A 19,086-nucleotide genomic window follows, 5' to 3' on the forward strand; every position below is an offset into this window, starting at 1 on the left:
GTATGAATTTCCGGATAACCATCTTTGATTTGTGCAAACATATTATTCTGTGACACTTTATCTTTAGGTTTGCCTTTGTTATTTTTGTCTTGTTTTCCGTCATGCATGAGCTTTATACAAATGAATAAATAAAATTACAATTTGAAATCTAGAGACTTATCAGAATATCTCTTGGGACAGTTAAGTCCATGAAATAAGCTGCTGGCAGCTATACACGTCTCATTGATGGTTGTAGTCTTATTATTGGTTTTACCTCACAGGTAGTCAGATTTCCAAAGGCATAGGGTCTTGTGGGCTAGTCAGAGCAGATACTCCATTTTCCCTCCTGCATCCAGTCTTGAGTCTTGTAGACCGATAGCCTCTCTGGCTCTCAGGCATGAATGTTCACATCTTACAAAGCCCGGACCTAGTTAGCATGTAAATATACACATTCATTAATGGTTTTTACAGTTTTTACAGTGTTGTGGTCAGAATATTGGGCTGCTCCACCTCCTCTTGGGGTGTCTTAAAGAGTTAACAGAAAAGGGAGAGACAGTCAAGATACAGTAGAGAATGTTTGGTTATGTTGTAACCTTGGTTGTCTCAGTGAGAGACTCTCTCCAGCTCTAGGGCCACTTGGAGAACGTTATAGTCAAACTAGCAGTGATTTCCACGAGCACAGATGTTTTATGCATAAGTTCTTGGGTGTGGCCAGGTAAGACGGGGATCATTCTACAAACATATGGAATATGTAGGACCTTGTAGGTTTGGATTTTTTCCACCCTTAATAATAAACACCTTCATTTAGACATTTTGTATGCATGCTGTGTTTAATTTTGTTATCTTTGTCTATATTTGTTTGATGATCTGAAACATTTAAGTCCAACAAACATCCGAAACAAAATGTGGTAGGATCCGCCGTACGGAGGATATGAACACTTAAGCAGTCTGCAGCATAAGCCATTATGTAATCAGTCATAATCACCACCAATAGTATGCAAAGAAAGAGCCAGCAGGTAATCAGATTAACACACCCTTTTAAGGAAAGTTGTGACCAATTAAAAAAAGCAAGCCATGAATTAGAAGATCTGCCCTTAAATGGAGCCATCAGGCTCCTTTATCCAACCATAGAGGACCTATCAGCAGGTGTGAGGAAACTTTTCATGACATAACTCTTTGCACCTAAACTTTTAATTTTGGTGGAAATGTCTCTGCAAGCATTTTTTTTAGTCTGTCTTAGTCTGGCTACCTAAGAGTCGAAAATAACTGAGCAGAATTTATGGGGTGGTGGGAAAAATGTTCAAGAAAAAGCCACTTTCACAGCAGTAAACAAAGAGGAAAGCATACGTCGATCCCTTAGTTCCCAAACTGAGGCAAACCAGAGTCACAACATCAATTTGAAGGACTTTGAAATTAACGGTGAAAGAAAAAGTAAAAACTGAATTTTATAGAAACAAATTTGGGGGTTTAGTTGACTATTTAAAATTCACCACTTATGCTGCCTTTGAGCTCTTTATTTGTATTATTAGATTCCATAATTCATGTGATTCATGTGGAGTTGGAGGTTCGGTTATTACGTCCATGTTAGAGAAAAATGTTATGAATTCACTGAAATTTAACACTAGCATTTAGGTTCTTTCCTTATCTTTATCCAGAGCCCCTTGTGTTGTCCCGCAGCCCATCCTCCTCCTTGACTTGTCATTCTCACAACCAGCCCCGCAGTTTAAGGCTGCATGTCCAGCTGGGGAACTTGGGGCTGGACCTCTTATACAGGCAGTCAGATTACAGAATGCCTGCAGCAAGAAGTCCTGTCAGACTGTCCTCAAGCAAGGCAGTAAAGTGCAAACTGCTCTGGGTGAGAGTGTCAGGCAAATTTCTGCAGCAATCCAGAGCAATGGTAGAGTTTTTCCTTCAGAGGAAAGGTGCTCTTAACACTGAAAAGCGTGGGAAATTTATTGACATGTCTCCCATCAAACCAAGATTTAAACTTTTTCCCATTAAATCACAGTTCAAATGTCAGATTACTTAATGTTACTTTGAGGTTCTGTCTGCTTAAAGGAGATAAATTTAACTTTCATCAGTCTTCTTCTGTGTCACATCATAACTCCCATCATAGAATAACCAAATGCCAGATGGTTGCCCCCCAAACCTGGTTCTGCTGAAGGTTTCTTTCTGTTAAGAGGGAGTTTTTCGTTCGCACCATCTCCAAAGCGCTTGCTCAGGGCTTGGTCATATGATTATTGAGGTTTTCTCGCTTTTCTTTGTATTTTTTAGGGTCATTACCTTACAATATAAAGCACCTTGAGGCAGCTGTTGTTGTGATTTGACGCTTTATAAATGAAACTGAATTGAATTGGTGTACATTTTAAAATAAAAGAAATGATTTATCTAATAATCTCAAAGCAGGAACAATTATTTAATGATGAATACTGTGAAATGTTTTTGGATAACTTCAGAATTAGGCTGTAGTGCAGGGAGAGACTTAGCTAAGAAACCAACTGAGAAGCTGGGAAATTAATATTTATTCGATGATGAAAGCATAGAAATTAACTGAGAAACTAAGACCAGATTCAAGCTGGGGTCATTATGTGTCATGCTGGATTCTCAACTCACTGGCCAAACAGGAAAAACAGACATGCTACCCAGAATTGGAAATGTTTACACAATTCAATGTAATTAGAGTCGCAAACCCTGTGCCTACTCCTTTCCTAATCTTTATACTCTCTAGGAGATATCTTTGTTCTTTAGTTTGGACAATAACACGCCAGCAAAACTCTAATGCACGGTAGAATTAGATAAATCTCACTGCAATTAGTATGGACCACCTCATCAGAGCGATAAACATGTTAAGTAAAACACAACAAAAGTACTGACGAGAGTAATGTTTGCACACTTCCACAAAGCTGTGAGAGAAGAATAAGACATCTTTACTCTGTTTTTGTAAAGACAGGACGTAAACATCTCCTGAGGAATTTGCCAGAAACCTGCTTGTTGTAAGAGAGTTAAGGGGGGAAAAAGAAAACAGCTGAACCACTATACTTGAATTACATATAGGTAATTGTAACTGTATTTTAAATTCTCATCACTTTGGATTACACAGTTTTTTTCAGTCAGTGAATAACCCGCCGATGTGTAAGACGACTAATAAACCTAGTGTAAATACACCATAAATTTGTTAAACAGTAACCCTTGGAACACTGATGCGTGATCATTTTACAGCAGCCTGTGTCAGGGACATTACGTCAGCTTCTGCAGGGCCTCCTAAACAACTGCTGAGCATGCGCAGGAGTAATAGCCCCGTAGAAAAATTCACAAGACTCATATGTTAAAAGTCGATTAGAGACAAACTAGACGGGACGGCAACCGTGGAAAGTGAGAAAATAATTATTGGGAGGATAATGGTGAACTTCCGGGTGAAATTGCTTCGTTATTACCGGGAAGTATTAAAAACAGATCAAAACGAAAGTTGATTTACAAACCGAGGACACCCTAAAGCGGATCATTTCATGCAGCAGAAATAGCAGACACATTAGAAATCATTGATGGTTAAAGTATTTTATTCAGACTTGCGCAAAACTAAAAACGTTTTAAAAGCCTCTGACCTTTACATCTTATTACATAAACACATTTTTGTCTCATACGCTCCTCCCACCACATAACGTCTTCTTAAATAGAGGTTCGCTGGTTTTCCAGCCTTCATCTACACCTGCGCTTTTGTTGGAACGAGGTCAAAATGTTTTTCACGCTGTTTTCAGCAACCACCTGGACTTTGCTTGCCCTCCTTTTCACGCTGATATTACTGTGAGTATTCCTCGACTGTTCACTGCGGTCAAGCCACCGCACCTGGAATCTTGTTTCTCCTTAATTACCTCGTTTTATTGTCCAACTGCCTATTTCAGATTCTCTCTCTCTTTTTGAAACACAGGTACGGATTATGGCCATATCGGTTATTCAAAAAGCTGGGGATACCTGGACCGAGGCCCCTGCCTTATATTGGAACGATGCTGGGCATGAAGAAGGTACGTACATACACTAAACTCCCCTTAGCGACTGGGATACGAGGAGCTGACTGATTTAATCATTGAGAATTAGAGATCAGGATTTGTTTGATAAACTTCTCTGTGCTCATGTCCAATTCAGTGGCTTTTTGACACTAAGACACATTTTTTTTCCTGTCTACGTTTTTGCAGGGATTTCTTGCTTTTGACCTAGAGTGCCATGCCAAGTATGGGGACGTCTGGGGGTGAGTTGTTAATTCATCATGACTGACAGAAGACGCATTCAAAACCACCACTGATATCCACTCATATCAAAATATATCTGGGAGCCAAACTCACAATCTGTTTAAAATGTAAATATCCGCTGTGACTGTGGTTGTGAGGTCAACACTGTGACAGGATGGAATAATGAAAAAAAGTTTTTTTACTGGCTTCCTCTTTTTATGAAGCTGTTCCTACTTTGGAGCTTGATGTGATAAAATAGGTTAAATGTGAGATGAGATGGTAAACAAAAATCTTTCGGTGGAAACATAATAAACCATTTTCTCTTTAGGGATAATTGCAAAAATCAGCTTACATATCCAGATGTGTAATAATACAAAAAAAAAAGATTTGTGAAAGGCTCTTTTCTTCTTTTTAGGTTGTACGATGGACGAACGCCAGTGTTGATGATTGCTGACCCTGAGATTGTTAAAACTGTGATGGTGAAGGAGTGCTACTCTGCATTTACCAACCGCAGGGTAAGAGGCTCAGCTTGTTGTATATCAGAAGTCCTGTCAGTGCAACACTCTCCATGTAACATGGAGTCTGCTAACAAAACCTTGTTTTTTACTTTATTATTTTTCCAAGTTTGCTTTCAGTGGCGCTATAGTCTGAGGCTGACGTGTGTAGTAACACAATAACTACAGGGACAAACTGGTATTATATCAAATATAAATGAAGTAATGTTCAAATCTGGCAGATTGGACTTTCACCAAGAGTTACACATTTATACTCAAGGGTTACATCAGCCCACACGTACACAGGAGCTGAGACACATGAAGTAAACCAAGCAGCACACTTCATTGTTTTGTAGCCACCTGGAGACGAAAGATAGATGTTATCTTTCTTGCTCTGTATACAAGAATCAGAGAGAATTTTACAAAGGTTTTATATATTTCAACAAATTCACCTTGTGACATTTATTTTTCTGGGACTGCTTCAGAATAGATTAAAAGGAGGGATGTTTTTCAGGGCTCATTTTTTAAAATGTATTATTTATTTATATAACTGTTTAACTAAGCATCATCAAATAGAAGGAATAGGTATATATTTTGGGCTAAGGTGCTTGAATGACATTAGGCTCATGTCTATTGAGAATGTGAAGTGAATGTGGGACAAGCATAGCTCGGGACAAGCATGGCTCAGCCCACAGGAAATTAAAATTAAAACACGCTTCTTTTCTGTGACCTGTCGTTTGTAAACACATGTAGTATGTGAACAACATTATTGGTCCACACCATAATCTTTGAATTCAGACTTTTCAGTCCCATTGCCACAGGTGTATAAAATCAAGCACCAAGCCAAGCACTTTACCTTTACAAACATTTGTGAAAGAATGGGTTATTCTAAAGAGCTCACTGAATTCAAGCATGGTACTGCTGCAGTACATATAGTGCAGATATTATATATCTGGTGTAAGAAGGCATTTTTATAATTCTCCCCTGGCATATATAATTGGTTCTGTCTGTTTGTTAGCAGTCAGTTTTGTGTGCTGGTAGATACAAAAAACTGCTCCAATTCTGGTGAAAATCTGGTTAAGGTAAAGGTTGCACCAAATAGGGAAAAAGTTTATATTACCTACAATTTTGTATGGATCATCTTTAATCTTCATAACAGTATACTAGGCCTTGGATGACATGAGTACCTAGGTTGACTAAGCACTGGAGGTTGACCTTCATTGTTAGTGACGTACGTCAAAGTGGACCTCGGCAATAAAATCGAAAAAACATATAGAGTATAATATATTATATAGAAGGGCTTGGAGCTGTACAAAATCACACACTGCATGAATTTATCTTAAGATCTCAGATATTAGAAGCCAAAGATTTCAGCCAACAATCATTGCTTCCTATCGTAAGGGTAATAAAATCATATTGGTCATAAAATTTTAGTATGTAATGCTTCAAGGTCAGGGGTCAAAGGTCAGACATCAGCATTCTGCTATAAACTCAGGTTGACGTCAGTATATTGTAATGAAAACGTCATAAAACAAAACATGCGCTTTGGCGAAAATGGTGTTAGAAGACATTACATTATCTGAGGAAACTTTGAGTTTCTGTGTGACAGGGTGGAAGCAACAGTAAACTTATTTCCTTTTCACAGGATACCAGTTTTGTCAGTGGACCTATGGATGACGCTATTACGGTAGTCAAAGATGAAAGGTGGAAACGAATTCGCAACAGCCTGTCTCCATGCTTCACCAGTGGAAGACTGAAACAGGTGGATATCACATCTGACTTCATTAACCACTTGTGTGTTAACATGTATATGAAAGAAGAAATGCATTTTTTACTTGCTCAAATATGTTGGAAGAACAATTCCCAGGCATGGCTAAAACTGTTGGTACCGTTACACTTAAAAAAAATCATGGACAAAAAATATTGACATGGTACTACTTAAAAAACTGTAAAATAAAGGTACCAACATCATCAGTGTGTCTTTATCTCTTTTCTTTTTATATTAATTGACAAACATGTAACACATACAGAACAATAACATAATTCTCTTATTTTGTTTCCATTATTAAAAAAAAAAAAAAGGTTTATCCCCTCGTTGCTCGCTATGCAGAACGACTTGTTGCAAAACTTAAGGAAACGAATTTGGATGAACCCATCACTGTCAAACAGTATGTTGGTAATCTGTAAAATGCAAACATATTACACTGTTCGTCCTAAAATAAATAATGCACTGACCACTTGTCTTTTCCAACTCTCATAGGTTTGTGGCTCCTTACAGTTTAGACACTGTGACCAGTGCTTCTTTCAGTGTAGAGACAGATTCCATAAACAATCCAAATGATCCTGTTAATGTTCAAGTCCAGAAACTCCTTAAGATGAAAATTTGGCTTTTATTCTTACTAAGTATGTCGTCCTTTTATGCAAACACCATTTGGTAATATGCTATCTTTAGCTTTAGGTTAACCACTCTTTGCTGTCTTTTCAGTGGCATTTCCCTTTGGTGGACGTCTGGTAGAGCTCCTGAAAATTGATATTGTGCCCAAGGACAGCATTGAGTTTTTCTACAACATCATCAAGAGATTTAAAGATCAGCATCATGAAGAGAAATCTGTAAGCATGAAGTTTGAAACGGAAGATCAACATTGTCTTGTATGTATGCACTAACCTTTGGGTCATTGTCATGTAGCTGTAGCTTCATGTTATGTGGGGTCGAAAAGGAAGATGCTACGAGGGACTGTACATATCCTTGGCTATAATACTGTACAATAATAGTATAGCAGTACTATAGTTTTTTCAGTGTCCCCATCCTGATGTTTTAAACTTAACATGTCAAACAATGAGCAGCTCTATCCTCACTGGCAACTTCTCAATCACATAGTAAAACATGCCATGCCTTTTCTTCCTGTGTCATTCTAATGGGACCATAATTTACAAAGCACACGTACTGTTGAATTTAAAAGGAAATGAAACTAGTTGCAGAGGCAATCACCTCATCAGGAAAGTGACACAATATAGCCAAAGTGGTGTTTTATGTAGCTTTGAAACAAGAGCAGTCACCCCCTGGTGGCCATTAGGAAAAAAAAACTTCAGGGAAAAACTTTAGAGAAACTTTTGCCATCTTTTATATTGGATGTATTTTTGACAAGAACACCAGTGATACCTGTTTTCATCCATGAAGTCTGTGCGGCGACAAACCTTACAACACGTTGGCGCTATCTAAATAAAATTGAATTGATGTTCACATTGATGATAAATTGGACTTCATTAAAAACATGGAAGTCCGCTACAAGAAGGGCCAAAGCTGTCTCTATTTTCTATTTTCCTATAACTTCTCCTTATGAACTAATTTCACCTGTATTAACTTGTGTGTGCTGATCTAGTATTGTTTTAACTTTGGAATATTCAATTTCATACATGGTTTCTGGAATTGTTGCTAACGATGAATGTTTTCTTTTCTTATCTAGGACCGAGCAGACTTTCTGCAGGTGTTGATTCAGAGTGAGATCCCGGAAAAGACGTATAAGGATGATGAAGAACAGCCAAGTAAAGGTATGTTTTGACCACAGAAGTAACAGTGCAAGTAGGGCCAAGTGTAGGGCTCAGCTTGTTGTCCACTTTCAAGTCACTCATGTCACATTTACTTCAGACCACTCAGGATCAGGGGTTTTACACACAAATTTTTCTCATGACATCAATCTGCTCATATGTCTCATGTACAAGAGACCTGTCAGTGTTATATGTTATAAATCAGGACCTGGGTGATAATTAAATGAAGGGCTGTACATACCTCTGTAATATCCCTGTAAGTATTTATATAGCCAGCCTGGCTAAGTGTATGTGAGAGATATCAAAGTGATTGCTTCATTAATAATACTAACGGTAAGGATAAAGTAATATTATATAAGATTAGATGAAAATGTCAATCTTAAAATTGCAGAGGTTTTCTGCCTCCTGAATCCACACTGGGCACTCCACATGAGGTGAGCCTCATAACTGAAGGTTCTGCCTCTGATTCTGTTATTGGAAACTCTAGGAAGCACAAGTAAACCTTTTCTGTAACAGGCCCTATGAGTTGTATGAGATATTGTGGAGCATTAAGGGCTTTGTATTTCAAGATGTGGGAGCCATGGAAGAGTAGCCAGGAGAAATGGGATATTTATTTCTAGTTGGTGTTACCACTTCTTATACAGCACTTTAGAGCTATTGGAACTTGGAAACTACTGGAGAAATATAACACACAAGCGAAGACACACAGCACGCGAATACAACATGACAAAGAGCAAGGAGAGACAGACAATAAATACACAGCAGGTAATGAGGGGAGATGGGAAACAGGGGGGAAATACACCGGGAGCAAATCAGGAATAACGAGACAAGGGAAGTTAAACGGAACACAAAGCACCTGAGACAAGAGACTATCACAATAAAACAGGAAATTACACTGAGATGGAGATGAGAGGACTTGACACAGGTAACAAACACAGAGACATGACTGTCTTCACAACACAGGCACAAAAGGGAACGGATAAAAGTTCGCTATAATTAACCTAAAGACACAAAATAGAGAACACACGAACTCAAAACACTGTATCCATGTCACAAAACACTTGCAATAATTAGTTTGTCTTACATTCAGTTAACTATCTGGAGAATTTGTTAGCTATTAAAGTAATTCCTCAGGAGTGTCAAACATTATGTGGTTCTTCACATCACCTTCAAATTTAGGAAACTGTCTCTGGCATTTTTCTTTTTGATCAGTTGTTAGTTTCAGTGTGAGATTGGCTCAGTGCTAGTTACTCATTACTTTAGGGTTATTATATTAATTATAAACTGACTTTGATGTTGATTTTTCTATAGGTTTGACTGAACATGAGATGCTTTCCCAGGCCTTGATCTTCATCTTTGGAGGCTACGAGACCACCAGTACCACTCTAACTAACATCCTTTATAATCTGGCCACCAACCCTGATGCGCTGCAGACCTTGCACAAAGAAATTGATGCTAACCTGAAGAAAGATGTACAGTAATTGGTCGTAATGTGTTTCCATCACTGATTCAGTGGTGGACACCATTTACAGATTGTCTTTTTTGTGTTTGCTGCCTTTATTTGTCTAGGCACCCATTTCATACGAGGAGCTGACCGGTCTACAGTACCTGGACCAAGTTATACTTGAATCAATGCGACTGATTCCCACTGCCCCTCGAATTGACAGGACATGCAAAAAAACTGTGCAGGTGCATGGCCTCACCATCCCCGAGGGAACCATAGTTGGGGTTCCTGTGTGGATGTTGCACAAAGACCCACGCTACTGGGACTCACCTGAGCTTTTCAGACCAGAGAGGTAAATGTGCGTGTAGGTATGTCATCACAAGGTTATGAAGAACTCTGTCGTCTTCCACAAGAGAGAGAAATTATTGAAACCTGGGACAATTGCCTTATCTTTTTAATCCCAAAACTTCTGCAGTGTTGTCTTCAGCTGTCTGCTTCGAGTCATTGTTATTCTGAAAGCTGAAGTGTTCCCCTAGATGGAGGGTGCTGCAGTGTGGAGCTGGTTTTGATCTGACTTGTCCTCAATCAGGCCCGAGAGCTCCTCAAAGCTTTAGAAGTAACAGTATATTTTTACCCTGAACTACGCCCTCCTACTCTTTATGTTGAAGGTCTACAGAGGGCTGTCTGAACATCATACAGTGAATTGTAGGACTTTACATATCTACATTTTTAAAGGTTTGTTTGATCTGTATCTGCAGGTTCAGTAAAGACAGCGGGGAGGAGGTGAACCCATACGCGTTCATGCCGTTTGGACTCGGCCCTCGTAACTGCGTTGGGATGCGCTACGCCATCCTCGTTATGAAGATGGTTATTGTCTGTCTCTTGCAGAAGTACACTTTGGAAACATGCAAAGAGACCATGGTAAGAGCAACACTCCTCCACATTCAAACTGTCATGGTACTCTGCTGTCCTGTCCCTGATGTTACATCCATTTCTTTTTTCTTTTTTTTTTTAGATTCCACTTCAGTTTGACTGGAAGTTTCAGCCAGTTCAGCCTGTAAAACTCAAGTTTGTTCCCAGAAATCAGTAGAGGGAGCTGCTACCATGATGACGTTCATTGTGCATTTTTTTTTCTACTGCTAAATTTTATAAGGTTATCAAGTCAGTGTATTGTAAATACTTTAATTTTCTTACAACATTAATAAATGTCAATGACTTTTCTTTAAATTACATTGAATTTTTAATCTGATTGTTCTGAGTTCAAAAAGATAACTATACTAGTTCTATTTATTTTGTGACACTTCTTCTTTAAATTTGCTTTTCATCATTGTTTGATTACCTTTGTGTCAGTTTGGTAGATTTTGATTTCTCTTCGTGTATGCGTTTCATGGGTTAATAAATACAAAGTAAATAAATATAGTCTAGAGACTTCAGTCTTTTTAAAATCTGTCATGTGCATTAAATATGCTGCTGGCAGTGATGCATGTCTTAGTGATGGCTGTAGCCCTATTGTTGGTGTTTCTGTCTCCACCCATTTTTCAACAGCTAGTGGGGCTCATTCTGGACTCACAGGTTTGATTGTGGTTTTCTGACAGTCCAAAAACCAATGTTTTGTATTGCTCACTAATTAAAACGGACCAGTTATGCTGAATTCCTGTTCTGTATTTGTATACTTGGACTCCAGAGTAGCTCAAGCTGTACTTATCATATGCTTTATTCCAGTGGTCCCCAACCCCCGAGCCACGGACCAGTATCGGGCCGTGAGAGTTGAGGTTTAGGTGGGAAATTTATGTTTTTCAGGGTTTTTTATCGGTTTTTTATCATTATTTTTTTTAATCGTTTTTATCGTTAACTCTGTTTCCCTGGGTCTTTTCGCGTGTGTTATGAATAAATCTTTTTTTTTTTTTTTTTTTTTTTTGGTACCGGTACTGGTTTTATTTTGTTGTATTTATCCGCAACACCTTAAAGTCTGGTCCGTGAAAATATTGTTGGGCATAAACCGATCCGTGGTGCAAAAAAGGTTGAGGACCGCTGCTTTATTCAGCTCCCCAGTTTATCCTGTCTATGAAACGAGCCATTTTAAACAGGCAAACTTTACAGCTTTTTACAGATTTTTACTCAGTACTGCATTTGCTCAACATACCGCTGTTAAAAATAATAAAAGAGAAGGAGCATGTGGAACTATTCCTTCTGGAAAACAAAATTTGTCCAAATTGTCAGCGTAGAAGAAAAATTTCAGAGGCTCAGTTCTGGAAACATACGCTGGAACTTTGGATTTTGGACGTATTTTATTGTGAAAACGTGAAAGAAACTGACAGTAAACAGGTGATGCAAGTATTTGCATTTGATGACACAATCTGAAATTTCTTTCTATATAACCAGCAATGGACAGTGGTCAAAGTTTAGAACAAATCAAACGCTTGTTGCCAGCTGTTGAAGCTAGGTGGAGACAGATACCACCAATAATAAAACTACAGTCATCAGTGAGAGGTGTATCGCACAAGCAGTAGCCTTATGATTTAATAAATGCAATTACAATTTAAAAATGTATAAACGTTAAAGTCAAAATCTCTTGAGTGTAAGGTCCATTTAAGACACCGACTGGTGTAGCTTTTGGACACAAAATAGATCAAATTTTCAACACAATTTAAATAAAAGTAATTAAAAGAGATCAACACAGCAAAAAAACAAAAATCAGATGTTTACCCTGCTCTGATTCAAATAACATTTTAAAGTAGCTGAAAATATCAACTCAGTGAATGTTATCTTGGCAGCAGATATAAAAACATGTTTGATGGGATTTGGAGACGTTCCCTCTTAGATTACTCTTTTCTGGGAACAAACTTGAGTTTTACAGGCTGAACAGGTTCAAACTTCCAGTCAAACTGAAGTGGAATCTAAAAGAAAAAGAAAAGAAAATCAGGAACATGACAGCAGAGTTGTATGACAGTATGTGGCAGTGCTGCTTTTACCATGGTCTCTTTGCATGTTTCCAAAGTGTACTTCTGCAAGAGACAGACAATAACCATCTTCATGGTGAGTAGGCCGTAGCGCCTCCCAACACAGTTACGAGGGCCGAGTCCAAATGGCATGTACACGTATGGGTTCACCTCCTCCCCGCTGTCTTTACTGAACCTGCAGATACAGATGAGACTTTTCAAATCCGCTATTTGAAACATTAAAAAATAACATAGCAGGTGTGTAAAAAGAGAGATATGGCTGGGTTACTCTGCACAAATACATTTTCTTTAAGAATTATGTTCCAGTGGAGGAGTTTTCAATAAGTTTCTAATGGCACAGATTTACCTCTCTGGTCTGAAAAGCTCAGGTGAGTTCCAGTAGCGTGGGTCTTTGTGCAACAACCACATAGGAATTCCAACCACGGTTCCCTCAGGGATGGTGAGGCCATTCACTTTAACAGTTTTTTTGCACACCCTGTCTATGCGAGGGACAATGGGAATCAATCGCATCGATTCAAGTATAACTTGGTCCAGGTACTTTAGACTGGTCAGCTCCTCGTATGAAATGGGCGCCTAGACAAATAATGGAGGTGGCAAACACAAAAAGAAAATACATTGGTGTCTATTATTCAAACAAAGATGGCAGAAAATTATGTAAAGAATTACTGTACATCTTCCTTCAGGTTATCATCGATTTCTTTGTGTAAGGTCTGCAACACATCAGGGTTTGTAGCCAGATTATAAAGGATGTTAGTAACAGTGAGACTAGTGGTGTCGTAGCCTCCAAGGATGAAGACGAAGGCCTGGGAAAGTATCTCATGTTCAGTCAAACCTAAAACAAAAAACAAAAGATTTTTATGGTAATAAAAAGTGGAGCAGGGACCAAATACTGGTTGACATTGTTGATCTTCTTTCAGCTGCCCCCTGTAGGGGTCGCCACAGCAGATCATATTCCTCCATCTCACACTGTCGCTAGCGTCTTCCTCTGTCACACTAACGCTCTGCGTGTCCTTCTTTACTACAGCTTCCTCTGAGGTCTTTCCCTTTTCCTCCTGCCTGGCAGCTCCATATTCAACACCCTTTACCTAACATATCTACTATCCGTCCTCTGGACATGTACAAACTATCTCAGGATTCGTTCTCTAACCTTGTCGTTAAAGTGCTCAAACTGAGCTGTCCACCTCCAGCTCAGCCTTGTCTAGGGTCACCATCTCTAAACCTTACATGTAGGCCCAACTACATTCTTGTTAGCCTTCCCCCCTCACACTCATATACACCCACTTCACTCTATGTCCAGTCCACTCTCTTCTGGACTATCTGTTGCTTTGGATGGTTGACCCCAAGTATTTAAACTCCTATAGCTTCAGTATCTCTCCTCCTGGCAGCGTCACTGTAGCATCTGTCTCCCTCTCATTCAGACACATGTATTCTGTCTTGCATCTACTGACTTTCCTTCCTCTTCTCTCCAAAGTCTACCTCCATCTCTTCAGGCTCTCTTCCACCTGCTCCCTTCGTTCACTACAAATGTCATCGGTGAACAGCACTGCCTGAGCTCATCTGTCAACGTGTCCATTAACATTGTGAAAACAAGAGACTCAGAGCAGTTCTCCTGTGTACTGTCTTCATCTCCCTAGTTCACATTTTCTTCGCTAACCTCTACGTTTGAATACTTTCTTGTACTTCTCCATTTCTAAATCACTAAATCATCCTTGTCCTCTTTCCTCTATCCAGAGGATACACCAAACACATTCTTGGCAGTTTCCCCTCAACGCTTAAAAACACTCAAAACTCTTCATTACCACCCAGAGCTTGTCTCAACTACATTCGTGAGCTCTGCCCAGTATTCTTCCCTCTTAAAATATGTATTTTGACATTAACTGTTAAAATAAATGATCAGTAATCAGCTATACAGAATTGAATTTAAAATCTTCATCCTCAAATACAAAGCTCTTAATGAACAAGACTCCATCATATATCGGAGACCTCATATTTGAGACTGGAGGCTAACTTGATCTTGGTTACTTCTGCGATAAAAACATACCTTTACTTGGCTGTTCTTCATTGTTCTTATAGTTCTTTTCTGGGATCTCACTCTGAATCAACACATGCAGGAAGTCTGGTCGTGTCTGGTTTAAAGCATTAAAATGGGGACGTTTCACAGCAGGACTTGAAAATGACCCAGGGGTAAGTGCATACAGACAAGATAATGTTGATCTTCCTTTACAGATATAATGCTTACAGATTTGTCTTCACGATGCTCATCTTTAAATCGCTTGATGATGTTGAGGAAAAAGTTCATGTTTTCTTTGGGCATGATCTCAATTTGGAGCTGCTTTAACAGACGACGACCGAGGGGAAATGCCACTGAAAGAAGAGTAAAGACAGGTTAACAAAAGGATACCATATGATCAAATGGAGTTTGTGTAAAAGAGTAAAAGTAAGGTCATACCTAGCAAAAAGAAAAGCCCAATGTTGACTTTAAGGACCTTCATAATTTGAACATTAATAGGGTCGTTTGGATTGTTTATGGAGTCTATCTCCACACTGAAAGAAGCACTGGTCACAGTGTCTAAACTGTAAGGAGCCACAAACCTATAAGATTTGAAAATACATGTGGTGAATGAATTTATTTTACAGTGAACAATGTAATATGTTTGCATTTTACAGATTAACAACATACTGTTTAACATTGATGGGTTCATCCAAATTTGTTTCCTCAAGTTTTGCAACAAGTCGTTCTGCATAGCGAGCAACGACGGGAAAAACCTTAAAAAAATAAAAGACAAAAGAAGAGAATTATATTATATTGTGAATGCTCTAATGTTGGTACCTTTATTTTATTTTGGAGAGATATACCCATGTTTGCCACAAAATAAAACAATAAAAGAGCAATAAAAGAGTCAAATTCCTGCTCATTCTGAAAATTACTGATTTCTCTGAGGATCCGATGATAATAATAATATATAATAACTAGTGGTATGTTTGGTAGCTTCATAATAAGGTGGTTTTCAGAATTGCCAAACAAGCAAAAACTCACTGGTTTAGTACCAGGAGAAGACAGAAATTTAGTATAACACTCTGCTAAATGTAATAGGTGTAATGACACCTTTTGAATAAGGGGGCAGCCAAAAGTGTCTGTTATTTGGTTATATTTTGAGCCGTGGACAACATTTAGCTATACTTATTTGCACACTTTGGGAACTTAAAAAAGGAATGGCAAGTACCAGAACACAATTCACTTTAAATTCAGGGCTTTAATTAATGTCAATTGAAGTGGAAATAGTGAAATAAGGCTATTAGGAGCTACAAATAGAGCCTTATTTTAGTGATTTCCTGAAATACCTCAAATTACTGTGTACCTTTATGTCAGTGTTATCCAAAGAAACAGCTAAATGTTAGTGATTTTATATATTATGTGTAAAGGTACCAACACTTTTTAATGATGCCTGTATAAGTAGTTTGAGGGGGGGGGAACCCAATATAAAGTGATGACATTTGAACAAGAAATAAATCTATTACTTTTGTTGTAAGCACACATGAAACACAGACGTGGTTAATGAACCCACATATGATATCGACCTGTTTCAGTCTGCCGCTGGTGAAGCATGGAGACAGAGTGTTGCGAATCCGTTTCCACCTTTCGTCTTTCACTGCTACCACTGCATCATCCAGAGGTCCGCTGAAGAGACCAGTATCCTTTGAAAAGGACAAGGAAAAACTACTCTTAGTGTTTACAGTTTGCTTCCACCAACATCTTCCAGTCCCATAACAACTCAAGTAGTTTGCTCAGATAATGTAATATCATTTGTAATATCTTGTAACATCATTTCTGTGTTAGCTCTATATTATGCATTTTCATGTAGGACTTTGTTTGGATAGATCAATGCATATGGAATTAGAACAGTTTGGACAGGCCAGAGTAAAATGTAATTATTTGCCTGCCCTTCTACCCCATGTTAATGATATATCGGGGGGCATATGTGACTAATCTAGCTTTCAAACAAAAAAGCAAAAGATAAAACTCTTTTGGGGAGTGTTGCGCTGACAGGACGTCCAAAGGTTTCACGATTTGCTGAATTTTCACTCTACGATAAAAAGCGGAGCCTCTTACCCTGCGGTTGGTAAATAAAGAGTAGCACTCTTTCACCATAACAGTTTTAACAATCTCAGGGTCGGTTACCATTAACACCGGCATTTGTCCATCGTACAACCTGCAAAAAAGGAAAGAGCCTTTCACAGTAGCTTAAATCACAGCAAATCATTTAAGGCATTATTAAGCATCTGGATAAGTAAACAACCTTCAGTTAATCAAAGAGGTTTTTTCATCTGTGCAGGTAGTAAAATTACACATGATGCTATGAAGAGGATATCACGGTGCTATTATTAATAAATATAAACATGACAATGGAATAAGAAATTTTATAGAATTTATTTTTGTAGGTTTTCATATGCTTCTCATTTCAGATTCCCTGAACTCATATTTTGACTGGAATTCATTTGGCAAAAAAGAGTGAAAAAGGATGAAGAACCAATTTAAAGCTTAAGTGAAATAACTGCTTTTCAAATCTTTTATTAATCATTTTATTGATATATTGATAAAGGAATTTTGACATACTTATACTGTGAACCTGTTTGTGAATCTAGTGTTGATATAGTAGGATATATGCATTTCAGACATTTCGCCTTGTGTTGTGAAGAACTGTCCCCAACCTTTTTCCCCTTTTATCCCTAAAATAAAGAAAATTGGAATCCTATGCTTCCACTAAAAGAGATCTGCTTCAGGCCACAAGGAGAAACGGCTTCATGAAAAATGGGAGCCAGTGAATATTTTTCCACCCTGTCCCAGTGATCATGGCTCACAGACAGAATTTGATATCAACAGACCTCCTGGTGATTTCTTGTATGTATACTGATGAAGCAAGAACTCACCCCCAGATGTCCCCATATTTGGCATGGCACTCTCTGTCAAAAGCAAGAAATCCCTACAAGAAGTTAGAAGAAAATCTGTTTTAGTGTAAAAAAGCCACTGAACAGGACATGTGCACCCAAAGTATACAGAGAGGTCAGGCAGGTCACTGAGACTGATAATCGATAAGTTCATTAAAAACACCCTCATCTCAAATTCTCAAAGATCAAATCAGTCAGCTCTTCATATCCCAGTCTCTAATGTGAGTTTGGTTTCCGTGCGTACCTTCCTCATGCCCAGCATCGTTCCAATAAAAGGCAGCGGCCTCGGTCCAGGTATCCCCAGCTTTTTGAAGAACCGATATGGCGATATTCCATATCTGTGTTACAAAAAAGAAAAAATCTGGGATCATCAGTTGGACAGTAAAAAAAAAAAAAAAAAAATCAGCCAGGATGACACCCAGCTATTGCTTTGGAGGAATACTCACAGTAATATCAAAGTAAAAAGCAGGGCCAGCAAAGTCCAGGTGAAAAACATTTTAACGTTGTTCCAACAAACAGGAGAGAAAATCTGGCTGCGAGCTGGAAAACAAGCGACCTTAAAGCCTCTCTGTGGCCAATGGACTCTGAGACAAATAATATGTACAAAGGTTCAGAGGCTTCTTAATCTTCTTTTGTTTGCATTTTCACTGTTTGCATCGACAGTTGAGTCAGAAGAAAAAAACACCCTTTTGCCATCGCATAGGGGCTCTGTAACATGTCACCTAAACTATCTGGCTTATTATTATTTTCTTTTTCCACAATAACCCAGGAGACCCAAAGAGATAAAGATCTTGATCAAACATCAGTGACACGGGTTACTGTGACATGATTAAACCCATCAGTGTGCCAAGGGTCAGTGTTTATAAACTAATGAATGGAGTTTACAGCCTTAAAATGCACTCTGCTACTACTCACTTTTTAATTATATGGACTTATTTTTGGCTTATTAGTGAAAAATATGCACCACATTTTTTTTTAACATGAATAAAGTAATAAAAAACTAAGTGTGATCTCAAATGATTTGATGAATTTAAAATACAATTAATAAAAAGATGTATTTTGAGATGTATTTTTTGAGTGTCATTTCAGATTTTAACTTTCTTTTCAGGTAACTTCACTTGCAGTATACTCATAAGATTTTACACAGCAGGATAGAATAAAAGTAATCTGTTCTTTAACAGGCCTTAAAATGAGGTAAATAAATAAAAATGAGTAAATAAAACCTCAAATAACCCAAACATGACTTATTATTGACTTAACAAAAAGCACTTACGAGAGTTGATGAAATGACTGTCAACACATGTGAACACCTCTATGAAAGCAGAGATTTGGGAGTTTGCTGAGTTGCATTTAGGTGTGTTTTTAACACAATGCCAAATAACTAACTTCTGCTGCCGATCTGTCTAGGATAATTTGAGTCCATCATTCTACAGTGAGAAAGATTACTCATAGGTGGGTTTAGTTCTCAGTAGAAAGAAGTGTCAACCCTCCAA

At 38.3% G+C, this 19,086-nt stretch overlaps 2 protein-coding genes across 2 annotated transcripts; one reads left to right on the forward strand and one right to left on the reverse strand.

Annotated features, from left to right (window-relative positions):
• The first annotated feature begins 3,288 nt into the window (after positions 1-3,288).
• Positions 3,289-11,337, forward strand: LOC116324823 (cytochrome P450 3A40-like). The gene is made up of 13 exons (XM_039622198.1): positions 3,289-3,780; positions 3,905-3,998; positions 4,170-4,222; positions 4,618-4,717; positions 6,342-6,458; positions 6,779-6,864; positions 6,957-7,099; positions 7,182-7,306; positions 8,161-8,245; positions 9,554-9,714; positions 9,812-10,038; positions 10,445-10,607; positions 10,702-11,337. Exons 1-13 carry the CDS (start codon positions 3,713-3,715, stop codon positions 10,774-10,776), a joined length of 1,497 nt encoding a protein of 498 aa, XP_039478132.1. The 5' UTR covers positions 3,289-3,712; the 3' UTR covers positions 10,777-11,337.
• A 618-nt stretch (positions 11,338-11,955) lies between these two features.
• LOC116324864 (cytochrome P450 3A40-like) lies at positions 11,956-18,338 on the reverse strand. Its single transcript, XM_031745631.2, has 13 exons — positions 18,040-18,338; positions 17,838-17,931; positions 17,576-17,628; positions 16,758-16,857; positions 16,226-16,342; positions 15,327-15,412; positions 15,096-15,238; positions 14,886-15,010; positions 14,688-14,772; positions 13,318-13,478; positions 12,993-13,219; positions 12,659-12,821; positions 11,956-12,583 (listed from the first exon to the last, which is right to left on the reverse strand). The coding sequence occupies exons 1-13, from the start codon at positions 18,087-18,089 to the stop codon at positions 12,509-12,511; spliced, it is 1,479 nt and encodes a 492-aa protein (XP_031601491.2). The 5' UTR covers positions 18,090-18,338; the 3' UTR covers positions 11,956-12,508.
• Positions 18,339-19,086: the final 748 nt, after the last annotated feature.

Source organism: Oreochromis aureus, linkage group 13, assembly GCF_013358895.1.
Source record: "Oreochromis aureus strain Israel breed Guangdong linkage group 13, ZZ_aureus, whole genome shotgun sequence".
NCBI lineage: Eukaryota > Metazoa > Chordata > Actinopteri > Cichliformes > Cichlidae > Oreochromis > Oreochromis aureus.